Source organism: Diadema antillarum, unplaced genomic scaffold (genome assembly GCF_040938485.1).
Source record: "Diadema antillarum isolate AM-2024a unplaced genomic scaffold, OU_Dant_1.0 scf00000029, whole genome shotgun sequence".
Taxonomy (NCBI): Eukaryota; Metazoa; Echinodermata; class Echinoidea; order Diadematoida; family Diadematidae; genus Diadema; species Diadema antillarum.
This window is the reverse complement of record NW_027270918.1, coordinates 3654620-3678827: the sequence shown is the minus strand read 5'-3', so window position 1 is coordinate 3678827 and position 24208 is coordinate 3654620. Positions and strand designations below refer to the sequence as shown.

At 39.2% G+C, this 24208-nt stretch overlaps 1 protein-coding gene across 1 annotated transcript; it reads left to right on the top strand.

The window, feature by feature from the left end:
• Nucleotides 1–5264: 5264 nt before the first annotated feature.
• LOC139738215 (mitochondrial 2-oxodicarboxylate carrier-like) lies at nt 5265–16523 on the top strand. Its single transcript, XM_071648874.1, has 8 exons — nt 5265–5367; nt 8031–8079; nt 8545–8628; nt 11625–11754; nt 12266–12373; nt 13408–13572; nt 14697–14878; nt 16082–16523. Exons 1-8 carry the CDS (start codon nt 5316–5318, stop codon nt 16194–16196), a joined length of 885 nt encoding a protein of 294 aa, XP_071504975.1. The 5' UTR covers nt 5265–5315; the 3' UTR covers nt 16197–16523.
• Nucleotides 16524–24208: the final 7685 nt, after the last annotated feature.

The following is a 24208-nucleotide window of genomic DNA, read 5'->3' as shown; positions in this document are numbered from 1 at the left end:
TAATGGTTGAAATTTCTCAGGGTCACCACATGGGGCGCTATTAATAACAACATAAAGACATACATTATGAGACCTGTGATGCATTGTTTTGGATAGGTATATGCGTAGTTATCACATTTCATATTTCCATAATATTGGATTTTTAAGTTTGCAGATTGATAATGTGATAAACAGATGATATTAGAGTTATAACTTGGGTGAAGGAATCAAAATCACGCAGAATAGAACGGCAATCTTTGGAAAATACTGTTGTTTTCAATTATCTCTATTATTTCTATTGTTTTATGCCATTGTCACATGAAAACAAAGGAAATAATAGGAAAAACATTTCAGGGCCATAATTACTTCACATTTTGCTTCTTCAGCAAATTTCAGCCAAGAAACGCCCATTTCATACACAATATATTGTTAATTGGAATTTGAACAGAAAAATACGCAAAATCTGACTGATATGGTTGTCATTTATGGTTGCCATGGCAACCAGCAATATCAGATATAGTTAAATTATATATCAAAATGTTTGGAATAAGATTTTAGGGAAAGTCACAAAATTTGGTTGAAATTGGATAAAGGGCGAAGGAGTGGCGAATGAAATCTGGTAGGAGGCACAATGTGCCCCCCCCCCCCCCGGGCTTCATAGGGTTAATCGATCGACACCTTCCTTTCACAACGTGTTTGCAGGACTGTGATATTACTGAGTCTAAAGTTCAAAGTTCATTTTACTCAACAACCCATATTCTGGCTATCGGGGTCCAATTAAAAGTCATATTTCACGTTATTACTTCAATAATCCAAACAGAGTTGCAAGTAACTTTAAGTTTATACAAAACAACTATGATAAGGTAAATAGGAGTGAAGTGCGATTGATGAAAATAAAAACAAAAAAGAATGTACAGAAATACACGGTTTGGTAATAGTGAACAAAACAGGAAGGAAAATATGAAGAGAGATGAGAGAGAGAGAGAGAGGATTAATAAAGAGTAATAGGGAACAGTGAGAAGGACACAAAGCTGATGACAAATTCCTTGGACATATTAACAATAAAAGAAATACGAGTGACATATCATTGATAAAAACAACAAAAAAGATTAAAAAACGTTAAAAAAAGTACAGAAATATATTCAGACAATAAGTAAACAAAGAATGAAGGAAATATATGGGCATGCGAGAGCAAGAAGAGAAAGGAAGAGAAAGAGGGGAGAGTGGGAAGACAAGTTCAGCAGATTACTCAATATATAGAAAGCACGGCCTGTAAAAAGACATAAACAAGTAACTGAGAGAAGGTCGAAATATACTCATGTAGGCCTACATATGTCATTATCAATTGTAAAACTTGGTTAAACTAGAAAGAACTGCCCTCTTCTCACAATTAGATAATTGATTCACCTTCATTTTGGGTATTTCCTGTGATATCTTATTAAGTATTTCTTTTGCTGTTCATTGAAGAGGCTGCAATGAAAAGGTAATGAAATTAATCGCCAATATCATTCTTATTGCAGTGGGTACAAAATCTTTAATTTCCAGGAATGTGATTATATTATCTTCCAGAAACAATTGGCAATTTGGGATGAACACAACGGAATTTTCATAAAAAATTATCAGAGAATCATTTAAGTGTTGGGAGTATTTATCAAAATAAAGCTCCTGCTTGATAATTCGAGAGTTCTAAAATAGAGAATGAAAATTCTTCTACATCACTACCCCCACTTTTGCTTGAAACTGCAATTCAATCTGGTGTTAAATAAATTTGCGCTTCTACAAGAGTGAAATTTGATACAGGAATGTGATAGAACACTGTGAGACAATTTTTTTCTTTTTATGTCAAGGTGTTATTTTCCGATATTTGTAATTAATTTAGGTAGTTTTCACGTAGGAAAACTTTTGTTTTGGAGTTTGCATTACTATAGTGTTTCAATGTGTCAATTTCCGATATTCATGATCAATTTACATTGTTTTCACATTCGAAAACATCGTGACTTGGAGTTTGTATTAAGTATTATTTCGGGATGTCATTTTCCGATATTTGTAATCGATATAGGAGGTTTTCACATAGGATAGCGTTGTGTTTTTGAGTTTGCGTTGAGTTTGCATTAATTAGTATTTCGGGGTGTCATTTCCCGATATTTGTAATCGATATAGGTTGTTTTCGCATAGAATAGCGTTATGTCTTGGAGTTTGCGTTGATGTTTGCATTAATTAGTATTTCGGGGTGTCATTTCCCGATATTTGTAATCGATATAGGTTGTTTTCGCATAGGATAGCGTTGTGTTTTTGAGTTTGCGTTGAGTTTGCATTAATTAGTATTTCGGGGTGTCATTTCCCGATATTTGTAATCGATATAGGTTGTTTTCGCATAGGATAGCGTTGTGTTTTGGAGTTTGCGTCGAGTTTGCATCAATTAGTATTTCGGCATTTATGATCGATCATTAATATCCGTATTTCTGGGCATTATTCTGCTTTACAGTTTCTGAATTTTGAAAGCGAAATATATTCAAAACGATATCTATTTGGTCAAGAAATATGAATTTAATGATATTTTCATAAAATGTTTTTTTTTTTTCAAGTTAGTGTTGACTGTTGAGCAGTTGCGTTACTCATTCTTCGATAGAATGGATTTACTTGATCGATACTAGTTTTTGTTTCGAGAGGACTAGTGGCCTCGGAAGAGCCAGGTCCAGGTACTGTAATTCACCCTAATTTTCACCGCTAATGGTTTGTATTAGTTTGCATTAATTAGTATTTTGCATTAGTTTGCATTGATTAGTAGTTTGTATTGAGTTTGCATTGAGTTTGTATTAGTTTGCGTCAGTTTGCATTAGTTTGCATTAGTTTGCATTAGTTTGTATTAGTTTGCATTAGTTTGCGTCAATTAGTAGGACCCGTCTACTGCATGCCCCCGATGGTGCTCCGGTGGTGTGGACGCGGGACGACGTGGATCCGTGCGGGCGGGTGCGGCTGGCCAATTTCCATTCATGTCACCTCATGTGATGATCGTAATGCACATTTATTCGTTCCATTTGCATGCATACAAGGCATAAAATAGTGTAGAAAATACCTCGAAAATATTGCCTTTCGACTTTGAACTCCACGACTTGGATTCCAGCCCCAGATGCAGATCCAGCTCGTGTTCGGACGTTCCACCATCAGCCATTTACTCCATAGAAAACTGCGCTGGACCAGCTAAGTTTTTGCTTGTGCAAGTTTTGACTTTGTGAAGACTTTGGAGGAATGTGTCAGTGTTCGCCTCGATCATTCAGAACCCAGAGAATATTAAATATCAATCAGTGTAGGTATGGATTCCAATGAATATTTAGTATTTTGATGAGTTATTTTGCAGTTTTCCGTTCATATCAGTTGATAAAGTGACAGAATAATCAACTTGTTGATTGTGGTCGCTAACCTGGAAGAAGAAGAACTTGGAAGAAGAACCTGTCACTTTCTTCGTGTTCATTTCACTTTCTGTTTTTCTCAGATAGTGCACTAACATGCCCAAGGACAAAGTAGTAAGTTGCAATGACCTTTTGGGATTGCAGTTGATGCTGCTGGTAACAACTTCACTTGCACTTGGATTGGAACTGTGAGTTGTACCACATAAATTATGGTAGCCATTTTCCTGACTGGTGTCGTCATGGCAACTGCAACTTGCCTTTCTTTTATCCAATACAATTAGGAGCGCGAGTCCATAGGACTACTGCAAGCCATTGCAATTCCACTGCATTTCCACCCAGATTTTATTCAGCTGTGATGCACAGTTTATGACCTTGAAATTGTATTTGCAGATGCCATGGCATGGTAATTTACAAATTAATAAACTATATCTACACAGCCTAGTCACTGTAAAAAAAAAAGCGTTTTATAGTGACTGGGCTGTGTATAGTTAAGTAATTAAGTTAACGGAATACAGAATAGATATGGCATGCTTCATTTCCTCCACAATGCGTGTGATTACACTCTTATCGTTATGAAGAGTGAAATGCATGCCTTAGTTGCTGGAAGCACAGTAACCCCGGGGCGCTCCTTGTACACAGTTACTAGTATATTTCACGTTTGGTTTTTGGGCTGTGTTTCACAATTAGAAGCACAGGTACAAACACACTCACGGCTGGATCGCTATTTCTGATTTCACCCCTTCTTGTACACTTGATTTGTAATTGTATCACCCTGAATTTGAAGCGTGTGTAATATTTGTCTGGGTAAGGAGACAGATGATGCTTTCAGGAAATGAATGACTGTCTTTTCTCCTTCTGTCACTGACGGGTCACTACAGACACAGTGCCCAGCGGCTCATTCTAGCAGAGCATGTTCATTTTGCATAGTAGCATGCTATGCTATTTCCATATATTTATTCAGTTGTTCTATTGCAGTGTGCCACAAACTGCTTGTCATTTTGCCATGGGCAAATGAGCTTGATGTGGGGAAAAATGAATTGAATGGGCACTTGTCTGTTCAGGTATAGTTTCGGTTGAGATGGGGCTTCAGGTTTTCAACTTTTTTGTACAAGATAATGAGAAACCTCTCATGAGATATGAAAGAGCATACAATTCAAAGTTTAGTTGATAAGAAATAGTTTTGAAATGACTGAATTATCCCCAAAAAAAAAGAAAAAAAAAAGAGGTGGGACCCACCTTTTATGAATAGGACCACTTCATTTTACTCTGTTTTTGGATATCTCGGCCATTTCAAAACCGATTTTCAGCGGATAAACTTTGAAATCTTCTAGAATTGTATACTCTTTAATATTTCATTTGAAGTGGTTTCTAGTTATCCCACAAAAAGTTAAAATTGGAATCCCCCATCTCAACCAGAACCATATCATTCCTTTGAAAGTGTGGTGGAAATAGCCATATGCCCTCTGGGGCGAGATGGAGAAATATATATTTATGACTTTATCTCATGTGTTGCATGTGTTGTTTTGATATGAAAATGAAGAAGTTCCCAGTATGCACGCCCCACCAATCAAACTGTAAAACTGTAATTCCTACCTCGACTCTAATCTTGTCCTCAAGAAGTACTAGTGTTCAAAATATTTTCCACATTGAAGTCAATATTCTACCAGCTTTATTGGGGGGGGGGGGGATTATGATACAAATGGAACTTCACCAAAAATAAAATGAAATGAAGAATTTGATGCATAAAGATATGACTGCCAAGTGCAAACATGTACTATGCATTTGTTTCTAGGTTCCTTGAGATTTCACGTTTAATACCCTTTTGTTCGGTTGGTTTATATTGCAGTGAAAAGAGAGGTGATAGAGACCTGAAGTGGCAGACTGACCAGCCTTCTCAGAACGACAGCAGCTGATCACCGATAAACCATGGGCAAAGTCAAGGAGGCGTGCCAGCAGATTACAGCTGGTGGATCGGCAGGTACGACAATACAGTGTCAAATATGACCCGATTTGATCTATTGAGATAAGAATTTGCCCCCTCCACTTGTAGCCCTGAAGCAGGCTGTATGTGATTAATTATACCCTGGGTATTTTTACTGTGAAGTAGAGTACATAGTTCAAAGTTTTCAACATATGAGTGACTTTGCTCTCAATTGATGCCACTATGTTCACACATTGCTTTTAATATAGGAGTATAAATTGCAAGAGGAAAGCAGTAATTTCTGTCTAAATGTTGTACAGTATTTTGGGACTACCAATCAAATTACCTTGAAATAGCCTAATGAATGCCCCTCTTTCGAGCAGAGGGGTGTACCAGGGTATTAGAGAGACTTAATTAATCCTGAGCAGTGGAGTGGGTGGCTTCTTTGTATTGTAATCCCATGGACAGTGGGACTCTTTGGATCAAAAGGTCACTTTAATGGTCACTTGCTGACCATGCTTGGGTCATTTCACTGCAGTGTATTAATTTCCCTGGTTAGGAAGAGGGGCCATTGTTCTTCTGATCCAGAATGGGTCAGTGACTTGATCACATGACATAAAAGTCCAGTCTCAACCCATTTTCCCTCTTTCCTTTGATTTATCCAACAACAAAAAAAGATTAAAAGTCTGTAAAATGCTTGTGTGCAAGGTTTTTGCTGCACAGCGTTAGCCACACATCCTGTCAAAATTTCCTGAGGCAGCGCAAAAAGGATTTGTTTTGAAACTCAGAAACATCAATGCACATTTTAGAATCTCTGAAACATCAATGTACATTTTATCAGTTCTCTTCAGTGTGGCAGGATATCAAAAGTGCAGTGATGTGTATTATGTTTAAAATAAAAGTGCAATGTTGTGTATTATGTCTAAAATATATCATGCTTTGATTTGCCAGTGCTAAATAAGTTACCTACATTAGAGTGACTGAAAAGTGAATCACTTTGTATATTTTGCCATTATGGACATACGATGTATCTCCCCTAGGGCAAGAAGAAATAATCATTGCCCCTTTTTTATGGTTAAGTAAAGTCCCTGACACTTTAAAGGCATAATTTACCATTTGCAGATGAAACAAAAAACCAGCATTAGTGCTTCAAAATAGTTCTAAAATGTTAGTTAGGGATAGAAACTACCTATAGATGTAAACATTTGAACCAGTATAATCGATGTTAAGTATTGTTAAATATACAAGATGTGAACAATATTTTTGATAAAAATGTTTCCAGACTAAACTGTCTACAGTTACGGTTTAATGAGAAAAATTGTGATATCTCCTTATATTTTAAGCTTTATTGCAAAAATTCTGTATGGTAGGATGTATAGTGATACAACTGACCTACACATCAAGTGATATCTTGAACATTTTTAAAGTCACTGCTCCCAAAAGTAAACAGGACCTTTAAAAAGTAAGATTTTATGTGAAAGGATCTTGTTGCTCCTAACTGGAAGATGACTCGCAAGAATGAAAGAGAATAAAAGAAGCTCCATATAGGTTGCTTTACCCAGTGACAATTGTGTTACGAGAATTTAGGAGCTAAATTTGGTGCATGTCATTCTTTTGTAAAGGCTCTCTTACATCCGGTCGTGCGTGCTCCTACGAGTGGTTTGCGTCCCAAAAATGGGCCAAGTGGTGCGATGCACGCAAGTGGAAAGTACTTTTTTTGGTGGTCGCAAACACGACGCATAGCACGCAGCCTGAAAACTGGCCGGCCAGTTTTTTGCTACGACCTGGCTGCGACAATTAGCATGCCTGGGGCACGTTCAGAGTATGCAAGACAAAAGTACTGAGTAAGTTCGACAGGCGTGCGTTTTACGCAGGCAAAACATGCAACAATTTTTTGGGGGAGGGGGGGTATTTTCCCACGAAGGCGTACTTACCACGCAAGAGGCTCTTACTTTCCCCTTGCTTTCAATGTATGTGTCAGCAAAAGGGGTGAGCGCACGTCCTCCGTGCGTATTACCTACTTCCAAAACACCGTACTTGTGAAGTACGTCACTCTCAGACGACGAATGTGATCAGCACGACAAAAAGTGCGTCAGAAGTGCAATGTTGAGGCATGCTCAGGTGCATCGTGCTCCTATATAAAAGCTGATACGGACAACGTGCTTTCAGTTCCTCGTCAACATTTTCTGCAGTTAGTCCACATGAATAATGAAGAGACTCAGTGCACCCTTTTATACTATTTTGATTATCCTTGCGTTCTTCCAATTTGACGCACGATTGTCTTGCTTAACACTTCTGTGCTTCTTACGTTTCTCTTACGTTTCTCTTACTTCGTAAGTATGATTTCTGAAAACGTACGCTTCACTTGCAATTCACGTACAATTATCCCACTCATTGTGTGCGACAGAAGTAGAGATCTTACGTGCTCCTTACTTCTTCCTACTTCCAGAAAAGGCGTACAGACCACTTGCGGGCCACACTTTTTGAGCAAGACACACCCACTCATTAAGTACTTACTACATACTTCCCATCCGATTTAATTTTCACCCTGCGACAACTTCAAGCCTGACAGGAACTCCGAGTCCGCATGATATCTAAACACGCACGACGGGATGTAAGAGAGGCTTTAAATATGTGATCTTCACTGTTGTCATCTAAAATCATTTACTGTCAAAATGTGACTGACTGAATTTAACAATTTCTTTCTCTGACATGTGCAGGGCTGGTGGAAGTCAGCATCATGCATCCACTGGATGTCATCAAGACAAGGTATTAAAAAAAGTGATTTTTTTTTTTTTTTTAAATCAATTTTTCATCCGTAATATTTTTTTGATGAGTAAAATTTCCTTTACGTTCATAACCAGGAACACCCATTAAACATTTAGTGAAAATGCACACACACACAGAAAAAAAAAATTGATGAAATTATTGAAGAGAGATATCTGTATTTTAGTGCATGCTATTAGTATACATCATGCACTGCAGTAGCGGATCCAGAGGGGGGTTGAACCGGGCGCGCATCCCCCTTAATTTTTTTAGGTTAAAACAAAACATATGAAAAAAATGAAATGAAACCCGGAAGTGGCACCAGAATTATTTGTTGTGCGCCCCCCCCCCCCCTTTTCGGAATTCCTGGATCTGCCCCTGCACTATATTTGTGATAAGTAGACTTAAATATATTTCAGAAGGAATGATGTCAGTTTAATACTTGACCTGCTCTTCTTTCATCTCCAGGTTTCAGATCCAGGGCACTCCAAATAGCAACATGCAATATTCAGGGATGTTGGACTGTGTCAGGCAGATGACAAGGCAGGAAGGGTGAGATGTGAAATGAAACATTTCTGTATATTGCCCAGAGTTTAATCTGTGGTAAGCTATGATAGGGGGTATATTGCCTTAGTTAGGGCAATATTTTTATATTTCCAAATTTCCTACTTCAAAAGGAAGTCTGGCAGAATGAATAATGATAATTTATTATCATGATTGTTATGATGATGCTGCTAATGATTATCATTATTATTATTATTATTTTACAAGAGTTAGAATGGAAAGACATGGCAATATGGGTGTTGGTGTTAATTATGTCTCTATACCCATATATTTTGATGACTCCTAGGCCAGGGATAGTTATGGTATTAATGTCACATTATGCCACCCTCAAGCACAGTCAAGCCAACTGCTCTTTGCACAGGTGCCATATGCTGCTGTCATACAAAGTGTAATTTTTTTCTTGCATGGTAGGATCGCATCAGATTGCGTTGAATTTTGCAATCCAATTCATAATGTCAAGACAATAATGGAAATAAATTTGTAGCATACGGCTATGTTCCATATTCTAAGGATACACATTGCCTGTTCATCTTCTGCACAACAGCAATAAAGCAGTCCATTTGTTTTACATAATTCTGTGGGCATGCAATATTGGTTGTTATAATGGGTAAACTGCAAAACGAGGAAAGTTCACGTGCATTTTAATTTCGCGAGTGCCAAGATTCGCGAAATTAAAATGCATGTGAAAGTTCTTGTCTACACTATATGCATTGAATGCCAGTGGCACTTCGCGAAAATTTCATGCCGCAAAAAAGGCCATCGGCTCCGTTTTGCGAAAAATTCATGCCGCGAATATACCATGTTTTAAAGTAGGTTAATAGGTTTATGATTATTGGGAAAGAATATTATTGACCAGAAATTAGTGTTACCTATTAATTGTTTTAAAGATATATTATCTTAATGGTAAATCAAATTTAGGCAATATGCACTATGGTCTACAATGCCATATGCTGTGTGTGTGAAGAAGTAATGGTAGACATGTTCCTGTACTTGTTAAAGAGTGGTGTACATTGCTGTTCTTGCTGTTCTACACACACACACACACACACACACACACACACACACACACACACACACACACAATAGAAAAGACTGCCTGCTTGAGTGCCATGCTACCTTAGTGGCTTGTAGCAGAGTAAACATTGCATTGTGTGGTAAAGAATGGTAGGAGAAACTGTAGGGAGTTTGACATGGGGAGTCCTTTGTTGCAAGTCTTAGAATGCATAGAAAGCATTCTCTCTGTAGAGTGAGGGCTTGCCCTTAGTGTTTCTTACACAAGATGGGGAACGAGGGAAAATGAGAGTCTGCCAAAGTGTGCAGCATAGAGAAATTATGTGATTATTCTCATCAGCTCTTTAGAAAATACATGTTTATCCACCGCTCGGCATGTGTTGAGGATGGGTCTCGGGCAATTACCCCCTGGGCAATTACTTCAGACACTTCTCCAGACCCTAACCATAATCCTAATCCTGAAGCTAACCCTAACCCAAACTCTAACCCTAAACCTAAACATAACCTTAATCTTTACCCTAACCTTGTCACAATATTAGGCGGGGTGGGGGGGTGGGGGGGTGGGGTGGAATTGCCCTGATACGGTTGAGGACCCCTGAATAAAGCATTATATTTGATGGTTAATTTGAAATGTATTGTGGATAAAACTCATTCATCTACAAATTAAGATATGAGGGAGCATATTTAAAGGTGTTCTTCTGAATGTTTTGCATTTATTTATTTATTCATTTTTCTTTTTCTTTTTAATGGAGTAGCCCCATCAGTTGGCAAGTACTGTTCTCCCAGGGGGATCTATATACATACAATCAAACAATAAACTTGACAATGGTATTTACATGAGTGCATAATTCATACTAATTACACAAATTGTAACAGACATTATTATGAAAGTGTCATGCTTGTCTCTCCTGAAAGGATCTTTTGAAAATGTTGACTCATCAGATGTTGAGATGCAAATTTACTCATACGTATGGTTCTGCTTTTCACCACAATTATGTAGACGCAAGATCATTTCAAGGTCCCTTGATATCCTGTGCATGTTGACTTGTTCTGATATGAATAGGTCTACAAATTGCACAGTCTGGAACTGCATGTACTTGATCAAAATATGTTTTGCAGTTTTTTTATTATCATTTTAGTTTCTTTTTTTTCTGCACCATTAAGCCCTTCCCTCAAAAAGCAATTCTCATCTTTCAGAAAGCCGTCAAGAGGAAATTCAGCTGTATTTATAAGCATTACAATGCTTTAAATGTTATGCACTGTACCTTGACTAATGCACACATTCACAATAGCAAGACAGTGTTCACAGATCTGTGCCTCAGATAGTATGATGGGCAAAATGTTGAAGGATTGTGGGTATTGAAAGAAAAGGAGCAGAATAAACAAATTGTATTTTATGAAACCTGTCTTGCTATTGTGAGCTGGTGCATCTGGTTTGGGCAAGGTGCATATCATTTGGTACGTGTACTTTGTATATTTCTGCCAACTCTGCTATGAAAGGCAAGAAAGATTTTTAAAGGTGTGGATCTCAAATGTGTGCAAACTACTGGTAATGAAAATTCTAATGGACAGAAACATCTGATGCATATTTTAAGCAAACAATTGCTGAATATGTAATTAGAAGGCCCATTCATATCAGCAGAAGTCTTGGACACACAACTGAAATAGGATGTCAGGGGGTCTTGAATGACCAAGTCCTGTACAGAGGACATGTGTGGCAAAATATGGATTGTCTGTAAAAAGAAAAAAAAAGACAACAAATGGTCACACCTTGGAGTGAAGAAGCAACAGTAGACACTGCTGCACACTGGCACTGGTCCAACAGTCCCTGACCAGTAAAATCACTGTTGGACCAGTAACTTTTTCAGGAATGGACCAGTAAAAAATGGGTTTAGTGTGCAGCCTTGTATTAGAATAAGTATCATTTATGTTACCATGATACTCTCACTTTCTCTTTATCTCTTCATCTACAGAACTCTTTCATTGTACAAGGGCATTCTACCTCCCATCATGGCAGAGACGCCAAAGCGGGCCACAAAGTTTTTCACGTTTGAGCAGTACAAGGGTCTGTTTCTATTCGGCAGTCCCACGCCGACACCGTTGGTAGGTCCTCAGTCACCTGCATGGTGTCGAGAATGAGAATGAGTAGTGCATTGGATGTGTGTGTCGATGACTTGCAGGATTTAAGGGGGGGGGGGGTTACCAGCTACTACTGTAAATCATATTTCAAAGTATAAAGTGCAGGAACATGATTACAGAGCAATGGTGTTAATTGAAGAATGTGTTAAGAGAATATGGATATTGCATACGATGGGTTGTTAGTGTGTTTGCTTTTTGTAGTTGATCAAACAATTCATTTAATCTGAAATTGAAAGGTATACTGGCAAATCTGTCTTGCAAGACAAGGATTGTCAAAGTAATTTGTGTGTCGTTCATCAGCCCACTATGGTTTAGTTTCAGCCTTATTTTTCTATCTGTGAGAGGAATATTTGTTTTATTTTACATGTACGGGTTTTTATTTTCCAGTGTCATCGTGTTTTAAAGTGACATATTAGATAGATGCTTTAGAGAGATTTTAGATCCAAGCACCTTAAGCCATGTTTTCTGCCATCAGACATTCACTCTTGCTGGACTATCTTCTGGACTGACTGAGGGAGTTCTCATCAATCCGTTTGAGGTCGTCAAAGTGAGACTGCAGGCTGATCAAAACAATTTCAAACAAGTGAGTAAAAAGAACACTTCCATACATATTTTCTTGACTGTTAATTGAACCACGTTATGTATTCACTCTTACCCCTCATGTAGCAGGGTCAAAGTTTGGATCACAAGTATGTAAAATAACATCCCAGTAAGTATGATGCCGCTGATCTGGTTTAAAAAAGAAAATGTCTGCTTTACATGTTTCTGCTTCACACTCCTGCACAGTGTGAATGTGTTTGCATGCAAGCAACAGTGAATTTTGCAGTGACTGCCACATCCATTCAATGCATGGTAAACGTTGCATTATTGCATGCCTGCCATGATACATTATATAGATGATGACTGGCGGAGGAGGGAACATACCAAATGTTCCACTCGAAGGGTTTGAAATGCTATTGAGGGACTTATAGCCTCCCGAAATAGCATTTCAAACCCTGAGGGTGGAACGTTTGGTACATGTTCCCGACAACACAAGTTATCATCTGTTATATTATGTGGGTTAGTCAAATACAGTCATCTGCTTTTTCACATTGTATGGAATAGGCAAAGTTATCCTTTTGATTGCATGAAAAATATGATCGTTCAATCGTTTGTCATTTGTTACGTGAAAATGTTTTCCCGTGGGAGAACATTACAAAAATGTTCTGCCCATGGGCGAACATAACCAATGTGCCTCCATCACTTGACTGTGTTTAGCCAATCACTAACCGGTATTTGACTAACCGATTTGATATAATGGCTTATGGATATGTTCCAAGTGCCTACATGCCTTTATATGAAAAGGTGTTTATTAGAACACCTTTTACCCACGGGCTGTTTTTGAAATTGTAAACATTAATCTTACACTTCTTGTAAAAGTCAAACCCCATACATTGTACACACAAAAGTCATCGGAAACTGCAATTTTTGGTGATGTTTGTCACCAAAGTGTGCTGTATCTTTATAAGTGTACCCAGATTTTTGTGAATATGGTCGTGAAGTTTCGGTGAAAAAAAAAGGATCAAGTTTTAAAATCACCACAGAAATGATTTACGCTTTGTGATTTCCCTTCTGCAGCAACCGAGTGCCTTTGCCATGGCAAAGCATGTCATTCGCACAGACGGCTTTGGGTCGGAAGGGCTGGCGCGGGGACTGACGGCGACGTTGGGCAGGCATGGCATCTTTAATATGATCTACTTCGGCTTCTACCACAACATCAAGGACTATTTCCCCTCTTCATCGGTAAGTCGAAGGAAAAGCGGAGAGGTGTATCTATCCTACCATTGACCTGAATCTGTCCATGGTGCTGTCCATTAACCCGTTGAGGACGGGCTGATTTTGCTATAACATGCATTTCCCATAGACTCCTGCCCTCGTATACTCTGGACTCGTCTTCAACGGGTTAAATGTAGATGCTTAATTTCTCTTCCATCTTGTGAGTGTAAATGTGTCAAATATTTCATGAGGTTTTTGTTTTTGTGAATTTCAAGAGTCAAGTGCTTTTTGCAAATTTAGAAACATGCTAAAATATTAACTCTGATCCTGGTATGAATGTGCAAGTGTACGCATGTATGTTTCTTCGCTCAGTGTTACTCCACAATCGCGAATTTAACCAGTCTTGATTCGTGAAAAATTAGACTTGCTAAGTACAGCTGTATATGGCATATGCAATATTTGTATGAAAGAATATTAGAGGATTTATTTCAGTATCATTTCTTAGCATTCACAGCCACATTGAACAGCAGTGTCTGGGAGAACACTGCCTTCAGTGATGAGGCTAACCCTAAGTAGATAGGACCAAACATGCATATCATCCCTGCAGTGATAAGACCTTGTATCTCAATTGGCTTATAAGAGCTCCGAACACAATTTTGAATATGAAAAATACTGATTTGCATTTAAAACATTTCAATTAATTTGTGTAAATTTTAATGTTTCTACATTATTTGATGTTGACATTGATGTAATTTTGCAAAAATGTTGCAAAATTGTTTTTGAAAATTGTGTTCTTGAGAGGAATTATATAAAAAATTTGTGTTCTCAAGAGGAATTATATAAAGAATTTGTGTTTGTGAGAAAATTCATGATTTTGAGTTTAAAAAGTTTTGTCATCCCAGGGATGCATCATGAGTAATTGTTATTAATCATGCAGTTCTTAACATCCCTCCATCTTTGCTTGTGTCTGCAGTAGATCTTGAGTATCAAGTCGTAAGTTTAAAGTTGGCTGAAGTTTGATGCTCTCCACTCTTTGACAGAAAAGAGATTAGTAGCATCAGATACAGAGCACTGGCCCCAAGAATCATACATGTGGGAATCTTCTGTTGTCCAGTAAAGCATAAACCCGTTCTTCTTTCTGGCGAAAACAGGACCACAGACTAGAGCTGTTGCGGCGCTTCACGATAGGCACGATCGCTGGGATTATCGGCTCTACGGTCAACATTCCGTTTGATGTAGCAAAGAGTCGCATCCAGGGGCCCCAGCCTGTCCCAGGTCAGGTCAAGTACAAGGGTTGCTTCCGGACTATAGCCATGGTGTACAGAGAAGAGGGGTGAGTAGCACAAGGGCACAAAAGAGAGAATGAGAGAATTAGATATAGAAGCATGACAGATCAACTCACTTTGTGACTCTTCACCTAAATTTTCAACCTACTGTCAGATGGAGGTGGTTGTCAGAATAGTTCAGGGATTTAGAAATAGAATGAACTAGTAAATTTGTACACAAACATACAGACAATGAAAGAGCAGTGATGGAATAAGTACAAACAAATAGGAGATACTCTTGGAGTATGTTTGGACAGAGGAAGAAAGATTCAGTGATGATTGTTCATCTTGTTAGAAGAATACAATCATAGGAAAAATGGATAATGAGAATATATAGACTAGAAATACCAACCAAGTATTGGAGAAAGCATATTTGAGAGAGATACCAACCCTAAGCATTCTCTCACCTGAAGCCCCTAGCAAATGGGAGACCCGTGGATATGCACACAATATGATGTGCACATAGCTCACATCACAGGTGCGAAGTACAACATCCCTTGTGGCTGGAGTCCAGGGCCCACTTAAAGCTTATTGGAAGATCTAGGGTTGTAGATGCTACTTTGTGCTATCTTAACCATATTTTTGAACATATATGGCAAAACTAAAATTGGGTATTAGAAAGTTAAAGTTTAAGCAGGAGAAAATACATTTTAGGTGGGAGAGAGGGAAACACATTATTTAGAAAATGGCCTCAATGACCCAAATTCACAAAGGTGGTACAATCTTTGTCCATGGTTTAAACCTTGGACAAAGTCCGTAGTTTTGTATGGGGCACAAGTGTCGCATGGCCTATTTCATTACGAAATGAACATTTAAAATGACTGATTTTGTAATGAAATGGGCCATGCAAAACTTGGCGCCCCACACAAAACTACAGTCTATGTCCATGGTTTAAACCATGGACAACGATTGTACCACTTTCGTGAATCCGGGCCTAAGTGGGCGAGTTGGAGTCTCTGAATATAGGACGTTATGCCACAAAGGCGTCATGTATATCATCCAGTATGCCTCAGCCCCAAAAGATGTTGGGACATTATTTTTGGGTTTGATAATGAAATACTCCACTCTGATAAAGAGAGTTTTTCCAAGGATACATATGCCATCTGGTATGCCTTGAAGCTATCAAGGAGAAAGTTATGTATCATCTAAACATGAAGTTACTGAATGTTCTTATCACCTTCTGGTTTTTCTTCCGCTCTATGTTGTTGTAGGTTCTTTGCTCTCTACAGAGGCCTGGTGCCGAAGATCATGCGTTTGGGACCAGGCGGCGCCATAATGCTGCTCGTCTACGATTACGTCTACACCTGGTTGAGAGAAAACACTTGATGTTGGAAGGTTGTGCCAATTATTAGGTTGGGTTTAGATAGTAGTATTTAACTTGCCAACTTGGAGTCTTCATTCCTCGTTGATATTATCTCCAGGTGGCTTCTGCTGAAGGGCGCTGATTTACAATCTGCCCACAGTTTCGTCTCCTTTATAACATTGCAACTGGTAAGGGAGATTCACCTTTTTTGTTTCAAGTTTTCTTTCTAGTCTCATGTTTTAACATTTGATGCATTTGATATTAATCCTTAAGTCACATGGAACTACAGGTGAAGACAGTTATAAGGTCACAGGCTTCTAAACAGTGTTAAGAAAGGTTGTATGTTGTGTTTTTAATGGGGAGATGGATTTAGTTCATATCATATCTTAAATCAATATTTTCGTGTTCATTGCTCTCCTCTACCTGCTGATGCAAGTTCCACACTTATTCAACACTTTTTTTTCTTTCTTTTTTTGTATCCTCGTGAAGCTACATGTTGCTTTTGAATACTTTGTGAGGATAGGATTACACCTCCTGCCATTCGAGGGTCCATACAAGGAATGGCATGATGCTCACAATACTATAGCCAGTAGCTGCCTACGAGGCCTCAAAAGCCATACAGAAGCTATTGCACGCCGCCTGGAGCAAATGACAATCAAGCATTATAATGCATATTCCATTTTGTATGAAAAAATATAGCTGATATCATGCAGTGCAACTGTGAAGTACATTTGTCATTCCTTGCACTTTATATCTTTGATGCTGCATATTTTTGGTAAGTGAAGCAAACTGCCGACCACTACAAGCATTCTATTTTCTATCTGTATCTATCTATATGTGTGTGATTCAGTATTTTGTGAAATGGTTCTCATTTATGAATGAGAATGCCATCATCATTATGATTAGGATATATCACAGCATATTTCTAATTGTCCTCCTTTGGCTGTGTATCACCGGAAATCAGGATGAATTTATATTGCCTTTACACTTAAAGTGCGATTGCATGGCAAGTTCAGTTTCGTTTTGATGAGTAAAGAAAAAACAGATGAACAGAATGAATGATTGAGGTTTCATGAGAATTGGACCAAAATCAGAGAGTTGAGAAATTTTCAAAGTTTTGCACATTTTCACAAACAATGATGTAAGCAGCAGATCTCCTCATAAGTCTCCCATTGACCTTTGACATGTGCAAAAATCGTCGCTTGACTTCTTCCTTTTCTTAGAAGGACATGAAACAGTATATGCAGCTCCCGTTGTAACAAAGTCCATGGGAACAATAGTTTTCTTTCATTGTATCGAAACTTTGCCATAGCAGAACAGTAAAGTATATAAAGATGTAAAAAATTAAGATGATTATTTTGGGACCTGAATTTTTACTTCTGCATAACTGTGTTAGTGATAAAGGGAGTGCACTGTTTTAGGAATACTTTCATCGAGTAATTGTGGTCTTGTTATAACTTGGCAAAGGCGACTCATAGAGGGAAAGGAGTAGTACTTGTGAAGTTATTGACCCAAAAACATGAATTTTGCTGTGTTCTAGTGTACAAACCAGAGGGAGAGTTGTCAGATAGGCCTAGGGATATTGTCGCCTCTTCAAATTTTTGCGTGCAGTTGTGGCCAATATCAGGATTCAGTGAAAACATGTGAAATCTTTAGAAATCAATAACTTTCTTATTTCACACTCAATTTTGAAGGAACTTGTACCATTCTGTTCATCTGATTTTACTCAATTCATTATCATCTATTTGAACGTGTATTAGATTTGCACTACAAGAATTGTGTGAATGATACATATATGTACTTACATCCAGTTATACCTCACCACATTATTTCATCATTGTTGTAATCACTGCTGTTCATTTTATCTCTACATCGAGTAACAAGAATGTAAGTGCTCTAGATGAAAGATATTGATTCATAGTTATATGGAACCTAAAAGGCCTAATCTTCATCTCCTTTGTAGCATGTTAAAGACCTACTAAAATGGTTCTAATTTTTTTTCAGTAATCAGATCATGTGAAGTGTTAATTCCTGAGCAATCTTCATTAATTTTGTGCAAACTTCCTAGCTTTTCAGACTTTTGTACTACTTTGTTAATTAGCTGGGATGTTATTTCCGTTATTTTGGAAAAATGTCTATAGATACTTACACTACCTCTTGCACACTTCCACAAATAATGTGTGATGACGTGTGACATGGACTTAAGATCAGGCTCAATATTTTCCAGCAAGAGTGCAGCTGCGGTGCTTGCAGCAGTGTGTGTCCTGCTGTCCAGCCACTACCGACGCGATTGTAGTTTTGAGCATTGCCCTTCAGTCACGTCTTCCTAAGTAGCCCCTCAAAACTTCTGACCTTGGGGCCAGTCACCTTACGCCGCTTATTACGGTTCTGCTTCTGGTGTCTCCCTTGTTGGTGCAGCTTATCACTCGCCTGTTCGTCCATCCTTTCCGTCCGATACCTCAGGCAGTACGTTCTTGTAGGAGTTGCCTCTCCCGGGGGGAGCTGTGCCACATCTCGGAGGAAAAGTGCCTTATGACCTATCTTCAGTATGTTTGGTGATTATCCTGTTGAACCTTTGGGACAGATTTATATGTCACAGTGGCAAACAGAACAAGTTGATCCCAGTCCCAAAAATTGATATCCATCTATAAGAATTAATATGGTCTCAACCAAAAAAAAGAAGAAGAAGGTGCAATTAAGCATTCTATTAATTGATTTGATTGATTGATTGATTTCAACAAGGTAAAAAGCGTGCTATCAGCTTTGAAGTTGCTTTTCAGCAAGGCCATGCAAAAGAATTTACAAAACTGAATAAAAAACAGAAGAACAGGTACAAGAATAATAATAATAATAGTAAAAAATGACGAAACACAACATAAATAGCAAACAGACAACAGAACTGAAATTGGAACAAATATGAATGCAAGCATAAAATGACTTAGAGTGCATTTCCATAACAACAAAATCAAACTGTGACGAAAATGATATGCGTAATTAAAACAAACAAAAATAACACAAGCATTTGTTACAAATGAGTGGCAAGTAAAAATTAATATACTATCTGGAAATTTACATTCTGAATTGCTTGTATTAAATTGTCAATATTTTGTATATTTTGGGGTAAATTATTAAATAACTTCGATGCTATATTATAAAATGGACTTCGCTTTAAACAATTCGTCCTTGGTTTGGGTAAAAATACAATTATATCATTATTACGTACATTAAAATCATATTCTCTCAATGTAATACATGAACATAAACTCTGTGGTAATAAATTATGAATGGCTTTATATATTTGAGTTACTGCGTGCTTTTTCCAGCGTCCTTTAAACAATTAATTTTCAGGGTGTTATATATTGTCTCCCTGCTAAACCGAGCATCTACGCCTAGTACAATGTGTAAAGCTCTAATCTGTAGAGTCTGGAGCCTTTACAGGTGGCACACGTTTCCATTCATCCACGTGAGGGAACAATAATCAAAGTGTGGTTGAATGATCACTTTGTACAATAAAAGAGCTGACTTCATGAACACTTCTGACACAAAATTTCTTCCTAGATTGGAGTGAGTTTCTTTGGCACACGATGTGGCATAGCGACGTGAATTCTGTGACTTGGTGTGTAGCTGCTGTCTCCTTCTTTTGTCTGGTATGACATAGGTCTCATACCAGAAAGTAAAGAAGCAGGACCTTGGTTGACTGAGCTTCTTGGAAGAGGTTCATGTGTTGACTCTTTGTTCATTGATTGCTCAATGGCATCGGAGTAAGATTATTGGTTCATTGTTTTCACTGATTGTATTTTTCTGGCTTGCTTAGATTCAGGGCATCTTGTGGGGGCTTACACATCTCAGACATTGAGGTGTGCCTTTCATGGGGCACTGATCAGGATGGTGGGGGTCCCCACATTGGACACAGCATTGCTTGAAGCGTCAGATGTGGGTACCGTGTCGATGCCATGGCCAAGCCTTTGGCATCCAAAGCTGCGAGTGACCGGAGGAATACACTTGGATACTTCAAACGATCGTAACCTAGGAAGACAGCTGGAGGATGAGATTTGGATTTGAAAGTTACTATGATGACAGATGTTGCAAGAGCACGTGGAATTCATTTTCTTGTAGATGCGGTGTGCATCGTTAACTCCCTGGTCACTGAGTTCTTCCAGAATTATATCAGATAAGTCAAATGGAACGCATTTGATCACCCCCTTTGTCGACCTAAGTGAGGTCTTGGTGGTAATTATGGAGACAGTGATATTGCAGAAATTGTGTGTTGCTAAAAATGCATAGACCTGTTTTGAGTTCACTCCTGTAGATGCATGATTTTGAGAAAGCAAAACTGAAAACAATTTGTCAAATGTCTCCAATTTACGAGCATTTTCTTCCACTTCCAGGTTTGCTTGCAATAAGATTTTGAATATAGTTTAACTACCTTGTGGATTTAGTGATAAGGATAAAGTCCCCTTGATCCTGATGTCTTATTCCTGTGCAACTTTCATTTAAGTTTAAGTCAGAGGGGAGTTTCAGTATTTTATTAGCATGGGGGGGGGGGGGCAGATTGTAGACCCTACGGTCATGGTGCTGTTATCCTGGGCCTGAGGGCTTGGCAGGTTTGATAATTCCTTGTTTCTTGACCTGACTGGGTAGTTGGGCTTGTTGACGCCTAAGTGGCTTGGTAGACACCTTAATGTACCCGATCACAGCCGCCATGTCTTCATCTGCTGACTGCTCCCTCTGGAGCTCCTGTATGCTCATTGATGGCAGGGCCTCGGTGTGCGGTTGGGGAAGTTTCACCTGTTGGGCAACTTGAGGAGTTGGGACAGCAGGCTCAACTTTACCTTCATCACCTGGTCGGAGTGGGGGGAGGTCCTTCTTGTCGGGGACTGGCAACTGGGGGAGCACGTCTGCGTTGGCTGGCCCCACGACGCCTCGGTCATTTGTCCTCGTCATAGGGGTATGAGTCGTTGAAGTCATGTTATTTGAGTGGGTTGTCATTTTGTCGGTCTTTGTCAAGTCAGGGGGGTTAAGGTCAGTCTTATTAACACCCACAGCCACCGCTATGGGCCTTACCCATTTAAAGGATGGGCAGGCACTTGAGAAGGGCAGTTCCTAGCGAAATGTCCCTCCAGTCCGCAGATGTAGCAGGTAGTCGACCTCTGCGGAGGAGGGGGAGGGGAGTGTGGCTTGGACTGCGTAGGAGGTTGTGCCGGCGCCGTTTCCAGCGCCATCAGTTGTCTCTGCAGGTCAGCCATTCTAGACAGGTGGGCTTGCTGGTCCTTCCGCACGTCTTTCAGCACCGCTAAAATCTCCCGCACTGCCGGATCCCCATTCTGCTTGTTGCTCTCCGCCACTTTCCCTTGCTGGATGTTGACGCCTCGGCGAGCCTGGCCGAGATGTCACCTGGAAGCCCTCTCTCTGGCAAGGTGACGGAGTTCGTCCTTCAGGGCTCGAAACATCATCAGTCGAGGCCGCATCGGTGACAGTCTAGCCCGGACCTCTTCATCACGCAGGCCCCTCATAAACTGCTTGGTTAGTTTTGCGTCCCTATCCTCCATCTGTATGCCGTCATACAGTGTCTCCTCTATATTGCATAGAATACCCTCGAGCGCGATTGCAAAAGAGCCAGCTTCCTCGTGTTGCCGCTGTACCCTCTCGTAAAACTGCGCCATCGGGTCGCCATGGCAATTCCCATCTGCGTACTCAAGTCTCAGTTCATTGAAAGCGGCCTATGGAGTATGCTCACGTGGGGGAATGTTCGCCGCTTAGATTTCATACGATGGTGGCGAATGCAAAACTCGTGGGCTGGGGTGCAGCAGCCAGCAAATAGTCCATGTCCAGAATCCAGTTGTCCACGCTGATTTTTCCATCACGCTGGGCGGAGAAAATGGGGACGTTCCTCATCTGCTAGGCCATCATGAACGTTGGGGAGTTCGCCGCCTGCCTATTCGGAACCACGCCGTCGATGTCGACGTCTTCTCGAAGGATCACAGGTACTCGTCCGCATCCGCTCATATCAACTGCCGGTATTTCTGGTACCACAATGTCGATGTAGTATGTAGATTAACAAAAAGGATCCTGCCGACTACGCCAGTTTCGTGTAACGCCCATGTTTCATTCCAAGCGCGACAGCTAACAGCGCACTTGCTCTCCTATGTGTATAATCGTAACCTGCTTGTGGGTAAGGGGATGCAGGGGGCGTTCACTCAACAAAAAAAGGGGTGATGATGCAAGAACTGGTCCCTAACCTTGCGAGATATGACACCTGTATAGAGAGCAGGGGGAGAACACATCTGGCTTGATCAACACAGTTCTGCAAAGTGAAGAACTTGTGCTGACCCACGCCAGATGATGTTCATTCAGCTCTCGGGTAAGAAAGGGATTTGTTTGCAAAACAAACGCCGGGTGCTAAGGTGGTCGCCTGGTGGCCTTTTCATCAGGAAACAAAAGAATTTACCAAGGAGGGAACTTGAACTCAGAAACTAGAGCAACTGTATGTTCTCCAACATACCCGTGTTACATGTAAATTACTGTGTAAAATGTAAGTCATCAATTTTGAAGAAAAAAAACCTACCACCACCACTAAAAAAAAAAAAATAATGATAATGATAACAATAATAATAATTAGAAAATAATAATAATGCTGATAATGATAATGGTAATGATAATGATAATGATAATAATGATGATGATGATAATGATAATAATAATAATTATAATAATGATAATAATAATAATAATAAAAATGATAATAATAATAATAATGATAGTGGCTTCTTATACAGCACATGCTCTGTCATAAAAAGATGCTAATACGAGAACAATGGTATATCCATATCCATTATTTAAAACTTGAATTGACAAAGTATCATTTAATTCATTAAAGCTTGAACCACTTATGCACATTATAGAAGCTTAGGAAGCCATGTTATCACCAATGGTGACTCAATGAGAATATAAATGTGTAGGGGACTTTAGTACAGTGAAAAGATGAATTGATTGACTGCATAAAGGCAGTTTACTGAACATTTAAAATGTACAAATCATAATCAGCAAAGTTAATTTACACACAAATCCCTGCCAGAATTGCCTAGGCATCTGAATCGTGCCTCGAGGACGCCGAAGGCTCTCTCAATGCACACATGTGTTCTTGCAAAGGCAGCATTGTACCTTTCTTCGGCGGCAGAGGCCGGATGTGGCACTGACGTCATTAGCCAGGGCTGCAATGGGTAACCACTGTCACCTATTCAGTATCGTAGAAAAAGACAGCATGATTTAACAATATAGTAGACATATTTTGGTATTGGAAATGATTTTTGAATCAACCATAAATTCCACAATATTGTGATTTAAGCCGCAAGTGTTTAAAGATTCAAGGGTAATGGTTAGTCTGTCTGTGACATGGAGAGACACTTATGCTCTCACTGCATTGCAGGGTAGGACCTTAAAGGCTTAATGTACTATTTGCAGATGAAACAAAAACCCAGCATTAGTGCTTTAAAATAATTCTAAAATGTGAGTTAGGGATAGAAACAACCACTTTAAAAATTGGAATTGGCAAAATCAATGTTAAGTACTCTTAAATATACAAAATGTGAACAATAGTTAAAATAAAAATGATTCCAGACTTAACTGTCTACAGGTATGGTTTATTGAGAAAAATACAGATATATCCTTATATTTCAGACTTATCGTGAAAATTGTATATGGAGTTACCAGCAACTCCTTGATCATGGTTACGCATAGCTCTGTAAAGTAAATTTGGATCGTAATTCAGAACGTTCAAACTCTACGGTCAGGTGTGCATAATATGCACGATAACTGTTGTTGTTTGCGCTTGGTGGTGTCCACGCGCGCATCCGTACTGCAGATTTATAGTTTACGCTTCCTCTTTCAGACTGATCAGCTGACTTATGTTAGATTTACCAATTAGCCATTCAGAGGGAAGTCGCCCGTTTCGAAGATCGGAACAAATATTGCTGTTTTCCCAGATGAACGCATCGTGACTTGATCCGGGTCATTTCAACACCACATTTTCGAACTG